The sequence below is a fragment of the Chiloscyllium punctatum genome, chromosome 6 (genome assembly GCF_047496795.1).
Source record: "Chiloscyllium punctatum isolate Juve2018m chromosome 6, sChiPun1.3, whole genome shotgun sequence".
Lineage (NCBI taxonomy): Eukaryota > Metazoa > Chordata > Chondrichthyes > Orectolobiformes > Hemiscylliidae > Chiloscyllium > Chiloscyllium punctatum.
In genome coordinates this window covers 35,386,547-35,406,448 of record NC_092744.1, presented here as the reverse complement: position 1 = coordinate 35,406,448, position 19,902 = coordinate 35,386,547, and the positions used below count along the sequence as shown (strand labels likewise).

Below are 19,902 nucleotides of genomic sequence, written 5' to 3'. Positions count from 1 at the left end.
CTTCAGAGGAGGACAGAATTATCAGTTATAGTGTCCCTCTGCTGACCGGCATATCTCCATTTACTATTTAGACTAGCATGCAGTGTGGCCACTTGCATGAAATATCAAGTAGAAACAGTTCCTTTAGAAATAAATCCAAGTGAAGAATCATTACCTTCAGATGAGAGTACGCATGAACTGGAACAGCAAAGACAGACTTGCAACCTTTGTTTACATGTATTTTTGTAAATGCAGAAAGACAAAATTTGTGGAAAGGTTGATCTGATGAGTTTTTAATCACATAGTTCAAGACCATGTTAAGTTTGCCTTCTCCTTAACCAGTCTACGCAAAGTCGAGATTTCCACTTCAAACTATTTGTTGTACATTAAACTAAATACTCCTAAACATAGTTATCATAGACATACCAGGCTCTTTCTTATTAGTTACATCAAAGAAAGATTAATCTGTCTTCCTGGTATATTCATTTTGATGTTGAATCTGGTTTGGTGCAGAGTTCCAGACGACAAACAGGAGTAGGTCATTTAGCCTTTCAAGCCTGTTACATCTGACTAAACTGATTTCTTACCTAGCCTAATGTTTCCTCTGTCTTCATTCATGAGCATTTTAACTTTTAATTTCATCTCAGCACCTGTTCTCTCTGAACCACTTGTCAGGAACCCAGCCCCCATCAATCTAGTTTAGATCCACCACAAATCATCCCATGAGGATGTTAATTTCATTTTGATACAATCCCTCCAAATTTGTACAGGTCCACCTCCCCAAGAATGGTCCCAGTCTTTCCACCCACCCTCCTGCACCATCTTTCCAGTCACACATTGGTCTGTTTTATACTTCCACTCCTACACTGTGTAGCACAGAGAGTAATTTGGAGAATGGTAATTTTGAAGTCACTCGCAAGATTCCCTAATTACCTGCTGTCAGGTTCCCTTTGCCTGGCAGTGCCCGTTACCTCTCAACCTCGTGAATACATCATAATGACCCCAGCTACTGGTCATGATCGAACCAAAGATTGGGCTGTTCCAGCTGGAGACACCTCCTGCAAATGGTCAAACTGCTTGGGGTATCTAGGATTTTCCACATAATGCAGGATGTGCAAACTATGAGTCTGACTTCTCTAGGTATACCTTAGCTGAACAGAATTCAGATCCTTGCTTTTATTTAACCATTACTTCTACTAGAAAAAATGCTATTCCTCTTGTCAGACAAACATCCAGAAGCCACTAACTCGATCAAGTCAAAACAAATTAGAATACAATAGAATCATAGACTAGAATAGAATTCCTACAGTGTGGAAGTCAGTCATTCAGTCCATCAAGTTCACACTGCCCCTCAAAGAGCATCCCACCTAGACCCACTCCTTTCTTATCCCTGTAACCCTGCATTTTCCAAGGCTAATCCACCCAGCCTGCACAACCCTACACACGAAGAGGCAATTTAGCACATCCAATCCACCTAAACCATAGCATCCAGAAGAAACCCAAGCAGACATGGGCAGAATGTGCAAACTCCACACAAACAGTTGCACGAGGCTGGAATTGAACCCAGGCCCCTGCCGTTGTGTTAAACACTGAACCACTATGCTGAAAGGCACTAATTCAGTCATCCAAACTGCAGAGCCATCAGTAAGTTCGCACTGGAGAGAGACCATTCATCTGCTCTGTCTGGGGGAAAGGACTCACTTAGTCAGCAGGTCTACGAACACCAGCGAGTACACACTGGGGGGAATGCCATTCACTTGCTCCATGTGGGGGAAGGGATTCACTTGGTTACCCCGATTATTAATACACCTTGAATGCACAAATAACCACAATTGAAAGATTTGCAATCATTTGGCTGTTTGATCTGATGTTAATAAAGTCTGCTCTACTAACGGTGCTGATATTGTAGATAATTAGTTTTGAAGTTTAAGCTATTGACTATCTATGTAACATTTTCAAGCTTACGTATGGACTTAAAGTAATATCCAGTCACTTATGTCTACTTGCTGTCCTGTGATATCACACATTGATTTTGTTGAAGCAATAAATCCTCCACTGTCTGTCTGCTCCAATGACCTCTCTGCTGTTGCTGCTCCATTAAACCTCATTGCCACCACTCCCAAGGCCCACACAAGCATGCCACTGGTCTGTCTTATTTCATATGACTTTTACCCTGCTGTGGTAGAAGCTGAACACTGTCTTTGTACTGCAAAATCATCACATTGTGTAGATTCCTTCAAGCATTCCTACCCAGTCCTGTCTGTAATCAATCAAACTCTTCCACTTCTCACTTCTTCTTTCAAATTCCCACCTCAACTTCATTATTGACTGTTTTTCTCAAAGGTTATTAGTTTTGGAATCAACTTTTTATAAAATAGACTGAGAAAAGAAACACTTGGAGCAAATTTCTGCAGATGCTGAAATCTGTACTGAAAATAAAAAAATTCTGGAGATCTCAGTGGGTCCAGCAACATCGAAGAAGAGAAAGCAAGCTAGCTTTGAGTCCACATGACTCATCAGAGCTGAAGATCTGATGATGGGTCGTCGAGACTCAAAATGTTAGCAAAGAAACACTGTTGTCTTTCTTAGAACCTCCCTCATGTCCAAAACTTAATTAAAACTAGTTTCACATTTGAACTTTTAAGCATTCTCATTCAATAATTTCAAAATTTAGTTTTGATAATTGAACACTGGCAAAAACACACATATGACCCTTCTCTCATCTTATCTCATACACAAACCAAGTGACTTAATAACAAGTACTCAACTAAACTTTCAAACAGTTATATGAAGTAGAACTACAACACAGAAAAATATGAAAAAAGATGCATTTTAGAAAATTAAACACCGTACATTTTGTGATGAAAGTTCCTGGTGAAGGATCTAGGGCAAGCAGGGACAAGGTAGGACTAATAAATTAAACTGCATTTATTTCAATGGGAGGCAGATGAATTCAGGGCATAGTTAGGAACATGGGACTGGGATATCACAGCAATTACAGAAACATGGCTCAGGGATGGGCAGGACTGGTAGCTTAATGTTCCAGGATACAAATGGCGAGGTAGGAAGGCAAGAGAGGAGGGGGAAGTGGCATTTTTGAAAAAGGATAGCATGACAGCTGTGCTGAGGGAGGATATTCCCGGAAATACATCCAGGGAACTTATTTGGGTGGAACTGAGAAATAAGAAAGGGATGATCACCTTACTGCAATTGTATTATAGACCCTCAAATAGTCAGAAGGAAATTGAGAGACAAACTTGTAAGGAGATCTCAGCTATCTGTAAGAATAATAGGGTGCTTATGGTAGGGGATTTTAAATTTCCAACAGAGACTGGGACTGCCATAGTGTTAAAGGTTTAGATGGAGAAGAATTTATTAAATGCGTACAAGACAATTTTCTGATTCCATATATGGATGTATCTACTAGAGAAGATGCAAAACTTGACCTACTCTTGGGAAATAAGGCAAGGCAGGTGACTGTGGTGTCAGTGGGGGAGCACTTTGGGGTCAGCGATCATAATTCTATTAGTTTTAAAATAGTGATGGAAAACGGTTAAAGATGGATAAATCCCCAGGACCTGATCAGGTGTACCCCATAACTCTGTGGGAAGCTAGAGAAGTGATTGCTGGGCCTCTTGCTGAGATATTTGTATCATCGTTAATCACAGGTGAGGTGCCGGAAGACTGGAGGTTGGCAAACATGGTGCCACTGTTTAAGAAGGGCAGTAAAGACAAGCCAGGGAACTATAGACCGGTGAGCCTGATCTCGGTGGTGGGCAAGTATGTGGAGGGAATACTGAGGGACAGGATGTACATGTATTTGGAAAGGCAAGGACTGATTAGGGATAGTCAACATGGCTTTGTGCGTAGGAAATCATGTCTCACAAACTTGATTGAGTTTTTTTAAGTAACAAAGAAGATTGATGAGGGCAGAGCAGTAGATGTGACCTATATGGACTTCAGTAAGGTTTTCGACAAGGTTCCCATTGGGGAACTGATTAGCAAGGTTAGATCTCATGGAATACAGGGAGAATTAGTTATTTGGATACAGAACTGGCTCAAAGATAAAAGACAAAGGGTGGTGGTGGAGGGTTGTTTTTCAGACTGGAGGCCTGTGAACAGTGGAGTGCCACAAGGATCGGTGCTGGGCCCTCTACTTTTTGTCATTTACATAAATGATTTGGATGCGAGCATAACAGGTACAGTTAGTAAGTTTGCAGATGACATCAAAATTGGAGGTTTAGAGGACAGCGAAGAGGGTTACCTCAGATTACAACAGGATCTGGACCAGATGGGCCAATGGGCTGAGAAGTGGCAGATGGAGTTTAATTCAGATAAATGCGAGGTGCTGCATTTTGGGAAAGCAAATCTTAGCAGGATTTATACACTTAATGGTAAGGTCCTAGGGAGCGTTGCTGAACAAAGAAACCTTGGAGTGCAGGTTCATAGCTCCTTGAAAGTGGAGTCGCAAGTAGATAGGATAGTGAAGAAGGTGTTTGGTATGCTTTCCTTTATTGGTCAGAGTATTGAGTACAGGAGTTGGGAGGTCATGTTGCAGCTGTACAGGACATTGGTTAGGCCACTGTTGGAATATTGCGTGCAATTCTGGTCTCCTTCCTATCGGAAAGATGTTGTGAAACTTGAAAGGGTTCAGAAAAGATTTACAAGGATGTTGCCAGGGTTGGAGGATTGGAGCTACAGGGTGAGGCTGAACAGGCTGGGGCTGTTTTCCCTGGAGCGTCGGAGGCTGAGGGTGACCTTATATAGATTTACAAAATTATGAGGGGCCTGGATAGGATAAATAGACAAAGTCTTTTCCCTTGTGTCGGGGAGTCCAGAACTAGAGGGCATAGGTTTAGGGTGAGAGGGGAAAGATATAAAAGAGACCTAAGGGACAACTTTTTCACACAGAGGGTGGTATGTGGATGGAATGAGCTGCCAGAGGATGTGGTGGAGGCTGGTACAATTGCAACATTTAAGAAGCATTTGGATGGGTATATGAATAGGAAGGGTTTGGAGGGATACGGGCTGGGCGCTGGCAGGTGGGACTAGATTGGATTGGGATATCTAGTCGGCATGGAAGGGTTGGACTGAAGGGTCGGTTTCTATGCTGTACATCTCTATGACTCTAAAAGGATAGACCAGATCTAAAAGTTGAAGTTCTAAATTGGAGAAAGGCCAATTTTGACGGTAAGAACTTTCGAAAGCTGATTGGGGGCAGATTTTTGCAGGGAAAGGGACAGCTAAAAAATGGGAAGCCTTCAGAAATGAGATAACGAGAATCCAGAGAAAATATATCCCTGTCAGGGTGAAAGGAAAGGCTGGTAGGTGTAGGGAATGCTGGATGACTAAAGAAATTGAGGGTTTGGTTAAGAAAAAGACGGAAGCATATGTCGGATAGATCGAGTGAATCCTTAGAAGAATATAAAGGAAGTAGGAGTATACTTAAGAGGGAAGTCAGGAGGGCAAAAAGGGGATATGAGATAGCTTTAGCAAATAAAATTAAGGAGAATCCAAAGGGTTTTTACAAATACATTAAAGACAAAAGGGTAACTAGGGAGAGAATAGGGCCCCTCAAAGATCAGCAAGGCGGCCTTTGTGTGGAGCCGCAGGGGGAGATACTAAATGAATATTTTGCATCAGTATTTACTGTGGCAAAGGATATGGAAGATATAGACTGTAGAGAGATAGATTGTGACATCTTGCAAAATGTCCAGATTATGGAGGAGGAAGTGCTGGATGTCTTGAAACGGTTAAAGGTGGGTAAATCCCCAGGACCTGATCAGGTGTACCCGAGAACTCTGTGGGAAGCTAGAGAAGTGATTGCTGGGCCTCTTGCTGAAATATTTGTATCATCAATAGTCACAGGTGAGGTGCCGGAAGACTGGAGGTTGGCAAACATGGTGCCACTGTTTAAGAAGGGCAGTAAAGACAAGCCAGTGAACTATAGACCGGTGAGCCTGACCTCGGTGGTGGGCAAGTTGTTGGAGGGAATACTGAGGGACAGGATGTACATGTATTTGGAAAGGCAAGGATTGATTAGGGATAGTCAACATGGCTTTGTGCATGGGAAATCATGTCTCACAAACTTGATTGAGATTTTTGAAGAAGTAACAAAGAGGATTGATGAGGGCAGAGCAGTAGATGTGATCTACGTGGACTTTGCCATTTGGATACAGAACTGGCTCAAAGGTCGAGGGTTATTTTTCAGACTGGAGTCCTGTGACCAGTGGAGTGCCACAAGGATTGGTGCTGGGTCCTCTACTTTTTATTTACATAAATGATTTGGATGCGAGCATAAGAGGTACAGTTAGTAAGTTTGCAGATGACACCAAAATTGGAGGTGTAGTGAACAGCGAAGAGGGTTACCTCAGATTACAAGAGAATCTTGAACAAATGGGCCAATGGCTGAGAAATGGCAGATGGAGTTTAATTCAGATAAATGTGAGGTGCTGCATTTTGGGAAAGCAAATCTTAGCAGGACTTATACACTTAATGGTAAAGTCCTAGGGAGTGTTGCTGTACAAAGAAACCTTGGAACACAGGTTCATAGCTCCTTGAAAATGGAGTCGCAGGTAGATATGATAGTGAAGGCAGCGTTTGGTATGCTTTCTTTTATTGGACAGAGTAATGAGTACAGGAGTTGGGAGGTCATGTTGCGCCTGTACAGAACATTGGTTAGGCCACTGTTGGAATATTGCGTGCAATTCTGGTCTCCTTCCTATCAGAAAGATGTTGTGAAACTTGAAAGAGTTCAGAAAAGATTTACAAGGGTGTTGCCAGGGTTGGAGGATTTGAGCTAAGGGGAAGAGGCTGAACAGGCTGGGGCTGTTTTCCCTGGAGCGTCGGAGGCTGAGGGGTGACCTTATAGAGGTTTACAAAATTATGAGGGGCATAGATAGGATAAATAAACAAAGTCTTTTCCCTGGGGTTGGGGAATCCAGAACCGGAGGGCATAGGTTTAGGGTGAGAGGGGAAAGATATAAAAGAGACCCAAGGGACAACTTTTTCACACAGAGGGTGGTACGGGTATGGAATGAACAGCCAGAGGAAGTGGTGGAGGCTGGTACAATTGCAACATTTAAGAGGCATTTGGATGGGTATATGAATAGAAAGGGTTTGGAGGGATATGGGCCGGGTGCTGGCAGGTGGGACTAGATCGGGTTGGGATATCTGGTCTGCATGGATGGGTTGGACTGAAAGGTCTGTTTCCATGCTGTACATCTCTACGTCTCTATGACTCTACTATTGTTGGGAAGCTGTGTTTCTAAAGTGGACAGAACCAAAAATAGCTTTAAGTTTGGTTTTTAACTCCATGTTGTGCTAACATGGTACAAAACAATTTTAGTTCATTTAAAAAAGTAAACTTATAATTTTACAGCAGAGAGAGGGGTCCTTTGATCCATCATTTTCACATGCATCCTCAAGCACCCATGTATTCTCATTCCATTTTCTGGGACTTGGCTTACCTTATGAAAGATTGAAAAAATTGAGCATGTACTCATTGGAATTTAGAAGATAGGTAATATACAAGATCCTGAATGGACAAGATATGTAGATACTATAGATGAATGTTTTTCCTTGTCGAGTATTCCAGAAATAGAGGGCAATTTATGGATAAAACAGCTTGCTCTTGAAATGGAGGAAAAATATTTTGAGGGTCATTTGTGTGTGGAATTGTCTTCATATTACTAGCCAGCGTTCTCTCTGTTATCTGTATCTATTACCTTTTTAGTCATTTTTTGCTGGTTCTTAAAGTATATTCAAGCCTTTGACCAACCATTAGTCTTTGCAGATTTGTATAGTATTTCTTCCTGTCACCTGCCACTTCAACACACCTTGGCCAACATCTCTGCCTCAGGCTTGCTGCTGTACTCCAGCAAAGCTTAGGGTAAGCTGGAAGAACACCATCTCATTTTCAACTTGGGGATGCTGCAGCCTCCCAGACTTGATATTGAGTTCAATAATTTTAGGGTCTGAATTAACAGCTATTGATTCTCCCAAGCTGCCCTTTACCCATTCTTTTGTCTGCTCAATTATTTTACTCTGTCTCTGGGCTTCATCTCCATCTATCGTTTACTCCTTCCATACTCCCCCCACCCCATTTTCAACACATACACCAACTTTTCCCTAGCTAATATTAGTTCTGAAAAAGGGTCACTGGACCCAAAACATTAACTTTGCTTTCTCTCCACAGATACTGCCAAACCTGCTCATTCTTCCAGCAATTTCTGTTTTTGTCTCCTACACGCGTCTTTGAGCCATGCATTCATCTCTTTAATCCATGCCAATTTGCTCATGGCTCAGGTAAAAATCCAGAGATTATTTTGAAGGCTTTGCTTTTTATTTTATCTTGCTTATATTCCCCAAGCTCATTCCTGGTTATGTCATTACGTCAATAACAATTAGGTCCTCCACCTCCCACTGCAGGCTCCTCTCCAATTCACAGTAGATGTCCGGAACCCTGGTACCACAATCAACATTGCCTTCAGGACTCTCATTCTTGGCTACAAAGCACCATACCTTTCTCCCTGACTATATTGCTCCTTACCATAAACTACATTCCCTATTAACTTCATCCCCTGTCATAATACCGTGATTTCAAGAACCTTGAACAGCTTGTTTAACACTTGCAAGAGTTGATGCTCCTCCATTTCTATCTTCTCAGTCTCCGTACCTATCTGACTCTCAGTCACACCCTCCTGTTCTTGACTAAAGATGGCATCAGGACAAGTGGTGGTACTATCTCTGGAACTAAGCATTCAGATAGTTTCTCCCTTCCCTGAAGGAGTGTCTGAAGTTCAGCCTCCAGCTTGTCAACTCCGAGACAAAGTTTCTTAAGCTGAAGAAACTTGCTCCAAATTAGATTGCTGTGAATCACACTAATGTCCACAAACTTTCATATATTTACAACTGCAGTACTACATCACCTGCTCTACCATCTTCATTGCATTTAATTTAGCTAAGTTTAGTTAATAACACTCAATGATTATCTGCAGTTACATTAATTGCCTTATTTAGTTCAGCTATAAATTTAAAGCATACTTATACCTTGCCCAGTAACAATTCAAACTACTGGTTCACTTTATCAAACAAAAAAGTAAAACTCACCATTTACTCATTTATCTGCCCAAGTGATTCATGCTTCCAGGCTTCAGCTCTCACATCCTGTTGCTGGCCTCTGGTTCCCTCTCTAGCTTAGTCTATTTGTGTAACGCAACAGCATTCTTTTCCTCACTGCACCAAGATCTGGCTGAACTTACGACAAGCTGCTTTCTTCATGATTGCATGGTATGACAAAGGTCTTTAAGTTAATGAAATGATCTGAAATTTTGGATATGGCAAAAATATTTCCATTTGTGGGCAAGACCAGAACTAGCGATCTTGTATTAAGATGACGATTAATGATCTATCAGGAAATTCAGGAGAAACATCTTTATCCAGAGAGTGGGTTGAACGTGGAACTTGCTACTGCAAGGGTTGGTTAAAAAGAATAACAGATATATTCAGGTAGGTGCAGGGGAGAAAGGAGCAGAAGGAAATCTCAATGAGTTCAGGTGGAAGGGATGAAGAGGATCACATGTTGCAGAAACACTAGCATGGGGTTGATGGGATGAATGGCCTGTTTGTATTACAACTACCTGGTAAACACTGATCACATTCTGGCTCATTATGAAAAAAAATTGTAAAAGTGTTATTCGGTTTGCAATCACCAGTAATATCACAACTGAAAAACAGTGAAGTGAATTTCTACGGTTAACAAGGAACATAGAAAATAATAGCCCTTGTGTTCTTTGGCACGATTATTTATTTCAATGTTACTGGTTTTATTACGTACTTCAAAATATTCCAAATGACAATACCATGGTATACATCATTCAAGTGGTCCTAAAAATCAAGATACTAATGAACAGCAAATGAAAGACAAATAGACATTTTGATCATTTATTTTATATGGTTGTTGTTATTAGCACACATTAAGTGTTACTTTGATTTAACACTCCATTTTGGCAAGTAAAGTTTTAACAATGGCAGAGTATGGTCTGCATCTCAAGACTGTTATAATTTAATACAATAAAGTTAATCCACCCAAAGTGAAGTATGACATTGCAGGGCAATGAAAAAAACACCTGTAACTTAATGATAAATTATGACTGATATATTTTGAAGTATATGTACTAATACAAGGTTTAGTAATTTTAAGGTATTTACTTAACAGAATGCAGCATAACAGTTTCATGTTACAGGTGCAAAATCATAATCAAAACTGGTGGCATGTCAATAGAAAATGACAAAACATGTTTAAGACATCAGCCTGTTTTTAAATTTCCTCTCCCTTTTCTGTCAACTCCCTTTTCATTCATCCCAGCATAGATAGCCCAACCATGATGGAGATTTTTCCATCCCATGTTTTTGCAGAGTGAACTGAACACAAATAAGTAGTAGACTTTAAAAGTGCATCATGCCAATTATTCCAATCTGAATTACACACAGTACAATTACAATTTCGCACTACCCAATTCTAAAAAATAAGCAGTAACAGATATACCTTCCTTTCATAACCTAGAATATCACCCACCTTATCCCCACAAAAATTGATTTGTCACCTGGCTTCTTGAATTTCAAGGGAATTCCCAGTACAGCTTGCATTTGGATAATGCTTAATAATCTTATATAAAATATTCACAGCTGCAGTTGACTTGCCATAATTGCTGCTCATCTCTTGCACTTTACATCCCCCACATATGCCAGTCAGTCATTGCATAATAGCTACATTTTAACAATACCCTGTACTAACCTGAGAACTCAATTCAACACAAACATAGCACATTTAAAATCAATTGAAAAGGAAAGCATGCAGATGTATAATTAGAACAAATACTAACCTTTTCCTAATGATCACTGCAATAGCTGACAACATAAATACGTAAAGAAATTATTAAGCAACTTAAAGAATACATAATGGACTAAGAAAACACAATGAATGAGAAAACATATGTATGCAATGCAAAGGATTCAAATACTTCATGCTTTATGTAAGATCTTAAAAACTAGGTGGATTTATAGTTCCTACTTTTATTAAAACATATCCAATCTTCTTTCTTACATAGGGATAACAGACAATGGACTTATGAAATATCTTTCACAACGGCAACTTATTTGTTTTTCTGTTTACATTTCCCGCTGTGTTCCTTCCCTTTCTCAAACTCTGCAATCTGATTGAATATTTCCAGCAGATTTTGTGGCATATTTTTCACTGCCTTTCCTGGAGTAGAATTATGATTAAGAGTATTAACATTGGAGTTCTCCCTTTTGTTATCCCTATAATGTCTACTTTCACTTGTACCTTTCCAGTCCTTGTAGCTAGTTCCACCTTCATGTACATAGTCCTGTCTACCATCTCCACTTCTTCCAAAATCATGTCTTTTATCTTTATTTTTAGAATTACTTAACCAGGAATTGTTCCTTTCATGGTGGTTGTCAGCTGACAAATGTGAATATTCTAACCCTGAACATCCACAATCATTCCTATTGTTTTTATCATATGTTTTCCTCCCATATTCATTTTCAAACTCACCTTGTTGAACCCGTTTCCCAAGTTTGTCTTGCTCATTTGATATTTTTTCACACAATTCTCTGCCTTTATCTGCTTTGTGCCATTTATCATATTGGCTACAACTATCATGAGTTTGTGAACGATATAAAGAATCTCTGCTTTCTTCAGACCTACCTCCAAGATGATCTAAAACTTCAACTGATGATGAAGAAATTGAACAGCACCTTCTTTTCTCCGTGAAGTCTGACCAGTGGTCTACTGACCTGTCATTTTTCTCCAGCAACTTTGCCACTTCCTGTTTCTGATTCAGAAAGGAAGCTGAAGTGTCAGCTGGAGGAGTATACCATTCCTTCTTATTGCTATAAGAATGATGAATTTTCTCATCACAGGAACTCTTACTTAAGTGCCTCTTCAGACTGCGTGAGGAATCCGAACATTTTCTTCGTCGCTTCTTTGTTGATCTGTGTTTCCTAAAACGTTCGGGCGAGGATGAAGAAGTAGACCAAGAAGATTCTGATGAATTATTTGAAGATGAAGAAGTTGACCTTTTTCTTCTTTTCTTCATTCTTGAAAGAAATATATAGGTTATAAAATTGCTGTCTTTAAAAAGCAATGTTAAGATCAAGATTAATTTTCATTCAATATATGTTACTGTTTCAAAGATAGAAAATACTTTCATTAGATAAAAGAAAGTAGTATTAAAAAAAAGTAGCTGCTACTAAACTGAGATGATGTTCACCAAACAAGTTGGACTTTCGAAGAATTGTATCATTTCTGTAATGCGGAACCATGTAAGATAGACTTCAAGATGGCAAGACCTGGTTAAAAAAGAATCACCTCCAACAAATCTGAAAGCCAAGCCACCATCGGTAAAATTGATAATTCTACAATTATTCAATGTATCGTGATATACAGGAAATAATCAATATAATTTCATTTTTGGGATACAGAAAACAAAGAAGATTCATTAGTCCCAAAACAAAAGGAGAAAGATATCCAATTTTGTTCAAGATCAAATATGCACCAAGGACAGAAAATATATTGTAAAGCTGGTTTGAAAATAAAAGTCTAGGATACTGCAGTCTGGAGCTAAATAGGTTTAGAAACACAAAGAATAGGTCAAGAGACAGAAGAACAAACAGCAAACTGAATTATTCCGATTTCCCTCCTTCTAAACTAAACTAGTAGAAGCACTTTGGAATTCAAATTCTTGCAAGACAACCAAGCAAAGGTTTAAGAATTTCTGAACTACAGCAGTATCTACTCCAACACCCAATCTTTTCATTGCAGCCATGTGGTCACTTCTGTAAACATTTATATTTAACCCCACAAAATACATCTATCAGTTATCGCAATTATCTGAGTTACTAAACTGAAATTGAAATGTCGGTATTTTGTAGATTTTAAACCCCACCTTTATTGATCCAGCAAGGTGACAGTTTACCTCAATTTCCCGCATGGCATCACACAACTGCACTTCTGGTCTGTTGAGAAAATTACCTCTTTTCTTCTTTTAACAGCTTACGCAATTTCTCTGCACTTGACACCTCGACTTTTTTCTCTTCTCTAATTTCCTTTTCTTTCTTTTCAATTGATTTCTTTTATACACAGACATCAGGAAATTACGGCAAAAATTACATTGCGTTTTCAGTCAGCAACACCATTGATCACGTTTTTATCCAGAAAACCATGTGGCATGAGCAGTTTTAAAAGATTAAAAAAGTTTGTCATGTTTAGAATCAAAAAACAAATGCATGTTGTGTAAAATTTGGTTAAGTTTTGTCAACAATCGGGAACACAAGAAATGGTAAAAAGATGATTGATTTCAATTAAAGTGGTTGCAATATCAGAAAAAAATTAAATTAGAAGGCAGAGAGATCAGGACAAATCATGGATAAGGAGACAGCAGTATGTCAGGATTATTTTTCAATAGAAAAAAACAAAACAGCATATTAGCATGTATAGCCAAAACAGAAACATAGAGACAACCAATTTGGTAAATCCAAAAGAAACGGAAATAATAAACACAAGGTTGGAATAACAAAATTTAATTAAAGTAGCAAAGCAACAGAATTATTGGATATTCACAAATTTAGTTAAGACCAATTCAAAGGTTTTATACAATTTATCAAAAGATATGTTTTTTTTGAAACCGTCAAAGTCACCATGCATTACCAGTTGTTCCCCAATGACCAAAGTACAAACCAGGATTGTGCAGCAGAATCCAGTTCAGGTCAGGTGTGGTATGTAATGAATTTCAGCAGCCGAGGCCCCAAAAAGGAGATGCATATAAAAACAAAACAAGAAAGAAAAAAAAAATCAGTAATGCAAGAAAATTCTTACTGAGCATATTGTAAACAGAAAGCAGGTCATATAAAATAAAAGTGCTATTAAGCTATAACCACCAATAATGTTCACAGAAATGCTGACAATAGTGCAAACTATAGTATTCAGTTTATGTTCTTTGATTTCATTGAAATTAAATATTTTTTATAAATCATGCACATTAAAAGTAATATTCAAGAGGAGGAAGTTACTGCAGTCTGGAGCTAAATAGGTTTAGAAACACAAAGAATAGGTCAAGAGACAGAAGAACAAACAGCAAACAGCAATACAGAGGCCTCACAACATTCAAGGAACAGTAGCATACCCATCTTGAAACTCATTGTTAACAAACAAAAACTAGAAATACAATTTTGAAAAGGGAATTTTTAAATAGATAATTTCACAATTTTGCAAGATACTTGTACATTAAGAAATATGATGTGTATCTATAACGGCATAGGCATTAAATTGGAAATTCTACAACATGAGATCTCAATTTTATAAACCTGACTGGTTCAGCCTTCAATTAACTTCTGAAAAAAAAATACATTCAATAGATCTTTAGACGCATTCAAGATGAAAACTTGTGAATTTCAATACAAAGTATAAAACCTGCATTAATGCGAGATGTTGAGTAATTCTTAAACTAATCTGAACTCTGGCATAGATTATATTAACCATAATTGATCACACTTCTCCCAAAGTAAAATACCACTTTTTCAATTTCTTTTAGTTAGTCCACCTCATTCTACCAAGAGTAAGTAGGCATTTTAGACTCAGGCCATGCATTTTACCCAATGACCAGGGTTAATTTTCACCATTTGTCCTCAAATTTGGCTTTGCTCCGTGAAATAGCAACCCAAATTTTATAAAGGTCAGGATTGTCAATTTCTAAACCAATAGCTGGGTGATACAAACTACTTTGCAGCAACACTAGCACATCTGTAGCTCACAAGAGAACCAATGGAGCTGCAAAAAAAAATCTCTCCTAGAAAATAAAGTTAATTTTTCATAAATCTTAAAATAATTGCTGTATAGATAATTAATTATATATTAAGTTAATGGCACTTAAAATATTCTTAAATGCCATTAAAGTATTAATTTGGGATAAACAGCATCTACATAATTTAGTTTTATGGTTTTAACCAAAAACATGTTGTTTGTTGTAGTACACCACAGAATAACGTCAAAGTTTTCTGTATAAAAAAAGGAAATAGTGCTAATCTCTGTAATCAATAAATTTCACCTTTTCCAGAGATTTGTTAGGAACATGTCTAGGTCAGAATATTCTCAACCAAATTTCTGCTGAATCACACAAATCCTCAAGTTGTAAAAAGAAAATGTTGTATGGATAAGGGAAGGAAATAGAAATCATTCATTTCTGACTAAATAGCAGTTATTTCATTTCATAAATATTAGTTTGATTTGTGCCAATGGTTATCACTGATTGAGACAATAGGGAAAAGACCACTACTCTGAAGAGGAAACCCCAGAGAAACTTCGAAAACAAACACGAAGAAAACATTTGATCACAATCCCGAACAAAGGAAGCACACAGGAAAATAACAAATATCGATTTTAAGAAAGAAAAAGGAAGTGCTGAACAAAGATTAAGAAAATCACCAAGGTATTTAGTCTGTTAAATAGTTATTTTAAGATTATAACATTAAATCATGTCCTTTAAATTGAAAAAAAAATGCCCCCAAATGAGGCAGAATATTTCAGAAAACGTTAGCGCAGTCTCCACAGTTTGACATCTGACTTTAAAGATTGGGGCTTGCATTAAAGAGTCATTATATAGCAATCCGAACATCACTTTAAAAAGAAAACCCCAACTAAAGCTTATTTTGAAAAACTGCTCAAGAACAATATTAACAGACATTGTACCATATTCCTGTATCATTAAGTGAAAACTCACCACCACAAATGGCCCAAGAGGAATTCTGGAATTCACTAGTGTTGTGGGTATTGGCCTATCAGTGCTCATTACCAGCACATGAGCACATCGCCCATGTATGTGTATCACTTCTTCTAGTTAATAAAGGAATATCCTGTAGCTTTCTCATGTACGAGTGAGGTAAAAATCAATAGCAAAATTGTTTTCATACTGAACCTAGTAAATCACCTGCATGTGCTTTCTTAATTTCTGTAAAGCTTCCTCTGCCTCACCAAAAGTCTGATCCAGCTTCAAGGCTTTTTTATAGCAATTTTCAGCATTTGCCAGCATTTCTTCTTCTTCTAATCTGTTGAAAGATTATTTTAAGGGCCATCAGAAGTGATCACATTCAAATTCTTTCCTGATCACAAAATGTTAGTAAACACTGATGTATTTAGAGTGGTATTGTGCAGGTAAAGATGCGGAATAAAGTTCTCAAAATGATAAACTATTTCGCTAACCACAGATACAGTCAGAAAGGAGTTCCTCCAGCATTCCCTATTTGATGTAAATATAGTTAGTTTGACCGCTTGCTGTACATCTGCATTCTGTTTCTTTTCTCTCTCTACAGAAGATGACGATGAGGCGAGGATCAAGATTTTCTTTTGTACAGGTGTTAGAGGAGGTAGGAGAGCACATTGCCAATGCCCTAACCATTCTCTTTCAGAGTTCCCTAAATTTAGGAATTATACCTCTGGATTGGAAATTTCCTCATGTCACTCCACTCTTTAAGAAAGATGACAGAGGGAAACCAAAGTATTACAGACTAGTTATTCTGACATCTGTGGTGTGGAAATTGTTGGAGTCCATCATCAAGGATAGGATAACTGATCACTTGGATTCAAGAAACGCTGAAAATAAGTGAAGTAGGCCATTTGGCCCTTTAAGCCTGCACCACCATTCAGTATAATCATGGCTTATCATGCATTTTCAGTATCCCACTCTCGCTTTCTCTCCACACCCCTTGATTCCTTTCGCCACAAGTGCCACTTCCAGCTCCCTCTTGAATACATGTAACCAACTGAACCCAACAGCTTTCTGTGGGATGGAGATGTGAATTTTTGGAATTCTGAGCAAAGAAATTCTTCCCCATCTCAGTCCTGAATGGCTTCCCCCTGATTCTTAGACTGTGACCCCTAGTGCTGGACTTGCCCAACATCGTGAACATTCTTTCAGCATCTAGCTTGTCCAGTTCTATCGGGATGTTCTGTGTTTCTACAAGATCCCCCCTCATTTTTCTGAATTCCAGTGAGTACGAGCTCAGTCAATCAGGCTTTTCTCATATGTCAATCTTCCTATCCTGGGAATCAGTCTACTGAACCTTCGCTGGAGCAAGGATGTCCTTCTTCAGACTAGGGAGACCAAAACTGCACACAATACTCAAGCAAGACATCCCTACTTCTATACTCAAATCCTCATGCTATGAAGGCCAGCATGGCAGTAATTTTCCTCACCACCTACTGCACCTGTCAGTGCACCTCACTTTTTCCTAAACTGACACCATTCAGATAATAGTCTCCCTTCCAGTTTTTGCCACTATAGTTGATAACCTCACATTTATCCACATTATATTGCATTTGTCAAGTATTTTCCTATTCAACCAACCTGTCCAAGTCACCCTGCAGCCTCTTAACATCCTTCTCACAGCATACAGTGTCATCTGCAAATTCAGAGATATTGCATTTAATTCTTTTGTCCAAATTGTTAATGTATACTGTCAACAGCTGGAGCTCTGAACCCTGTGGCACCCCCATTTGTCACTGCCTGCCACTGTGAAAATAACCTGTTTATTCTAACTCTCTGCTTCCTATCTACCAACCAGTTCTCTATCCATGAAAATGCATTACCACTGATACCATAGTCTTTAATTTTCCTGACTAATCTCATGTGGAACCTTGTGAAAAGCCTTTCGAAAGGCCTGACACACAACATCCACTGATTCTCCCTTGTCCATTCTATTGGTCACATCCTCACAAAATTCCAGAAGGTTTGTCAGGAATGATTTTCCTTTCATTAATACATGCTGACTTGGGCCAATTCGGTCACCACTTTCCAAATGCTTAGTTATTGCATCCTTAATAATTGACTCCAGCATCTTCCCCACCATCGATGTCAGGCTAACCAGCCATAATTCCCCATTTTCTTTCTCCTTGCTTCTTTTTAAAAAGAAGGAAGAGTGGGGTTACATTGGCTACCCTCCAGTCCACTGGAACTCTTCCAGAGTCTGCAGAATGCTGGAAAATGATCAATGTGTCCATTATTTCAAAGGCCATTTCTTTAAGTACCCTGGGATGCAGAGCATCAGGCCCTGGGGATTTATCAGGTTTTAATCCCATCAATTTCCTAATACCATTTCCTGACTAATAGGATTTCCAACAGTTCCTCCTTCATGCTTGACCTTCTGCCCTCTAGCATTTTGAGAAAGTTATTTGTGTCCTCTTTAGTTAAGACAAATCCAAGGTATTTTTTTTCAACAGGTCTGTAATCTCTTTGCTGTGCATGATGAATTCACCTGATTCTAACTGCAAGGGAGTTACATTTGTCTTCATTAGTCTTTTTCCCTTTACATATCTATGGAAGCTCTCGGAGTCAGTTTTTATGTTTTATATTTTTATGTTTTCCGCAAGTTGCTTTCATATTCTAGTCCGAATTAAACCCTTTGTCCTCCTCTGCTGAATTTTGAATTTCACCCAATCCTCATGTTTGCTGCTTTTCTGGCCAATTTATATGCCTCCTATTTGGCTTTAACATGATCCCTCATTTCCCTTGTTAGCCATGGTTGAGTTACCTTCCCGTTTTACTCTTAGGCCAGATGAGAATGTAAAGTTGTTGAAGTTCATTCATGTGTTCTTTAAATGTCTGCCATTGCCTATCCTCCATCAACCTCTTAAGTATCCTCGGCCAACATATTCTCAGCAATGCATGCCTCATACCAACAAAACTATGTGTCATTCTTCATATTAATGAAGAATTATATCATATTTCCCAAATAATCTCACACTACAATGTTGCTAATTAATCCTCTCTCATTACACAATACCCAGTCTAGGATGGCTTGCTGACTAGTTGGTTCCTCGATGTATTGGTTGAGGAAACCACCCTCATACATTCAAGGAAATCCTCCTCCGGTCACATTACTATCAGTTTAGTTAGTCCAATCAATCTGAAGGGCAGATTATGCCTGTCAAACCTCTAGTTTTTTTTTAAAAAGGGAATGCAAAGGTGGTGGACAGAGATAGGTCAATGGATGTTGTTTATGTGGACTTCCAGAAGCTGTTGATAAAGTCCCACATAGAAGACTGCCAGCTAAGGTGAAAACCCATGGAATTGAGGATAATTTACTGACAGGAAATTGTTGAGTGGCTGAAAACAGAGTTCAAATAATGGTTAAGTACTCAAATTGACAGGAGGCAACTAGTGGTGTCCCACAGGGATCTGTATTGGGTCAATTATTCACAACAATCATTAATGACTTAGATACTGATACAATAGTAAACGTTCAAATTTGGTGACAATACTAAATTGTGTAGCACTGCATTATGTTGTTGACAACATAAAGTTACAACAGGTTATCATCAGATTAGGTAAATTGGAAAAGTTGTGGCAAATGGATTTTTAATACAAGTGTGACATTATCCATTTCGAACTGAAAAAGGACAGATCAGAGTTTTTTTTTAAAAAGGCACAAAGTTAAATACAGCGCATGTCCATCAAGATGTAATGGTTCAGGTGCACAGCTCTTTAAAATGCCATGAACAGGTGCAGAAAATAGTTCAGAATGCTAATTAAATGCTGGCCTTCATATCTGAAGAGCTGGAGTATAAGAATACAGACATTATGCTGCAATTATACAAAACCCAGAAGGCTGGGGAATTTGAATCATTAGTTCAAGTGCACATTACGTTCTTGGCACAGATAGTCATTACATAAGTTTATGGTTGCATTACCAAAAACTGTGACTTTAATGAATCAGATTCCAGAGGAATCGATTTTAACCCCAAGCTGGGATCCTCTGTTGTCCCTGGTTGAGAAAAATCTAATATGCAAGTTGAAATGTTGTACTACAAATGTACAGCATTGTGCTTTCTGAAATAACTTGCAGAAT

At 38.6% G+C, this 19,902-nt stretch overlaps 2 protein-coding genes across 4 annotated transcripts in view; one reads left to right on the top strand and one right to left on the bottom strand.

Annotated features, from left to right (window-relative positions):
- Positions 1 to 16,423, top strand: part of ccdc39 (coiled-coil domain 39 molecular ruler complex subunit) — a 151,911-nt gene extending 135,488 nt beyond the window's left edge. The window contains exon 20 of the mRNA XM_072572427.1: positions 16,369 to 16,423. Within this exon, the coding sequence (XP_072428528.1) occupies positions 16,369 to 16,375 (7 nt within the window). The 3' untranslated portion in view covers positions 16,376 to 16,423. The remainder of the gene's footprint in view (positions 1 to 16,368) is intronic.
- The window catches only part of ttc14 (tetratricopeptide repeat domain 14), a 57,180-nt gene continuing 47,188 nt past the window's right edge, over positions 9,911 to 19,902 (bottom strand). For 2 of the 3 annotated variants that reach the window (XM_072572429.1, XM_072572430.1), the window contains 3 exons: positions 15,987 to 16,104; positions 13,037 to 13,134; positions 9,911 to 12,102 (listed from right to left, as the gene is read on the bottom strand). In XM_072572429.1, the coding sequence (XP_072428530.1) occupies positions 11,136 to 12,102; positions 13,037 to 13,134; positions 15,987 to 16,104 (1,183 nt within the window). In that variant the 3' untranslated portion in view covers positions 9,911 to 11,135. Of the gene's footprint in view, positions 12,103 to 12,260; positions 12,355 to 13,036; positions 13,135 to 15,986; positions 16,105 to 19,902 lie in introns of all 3 variants that reach the window. The other variant, XM_072572431.1, reaches the window with a different exon arrangement.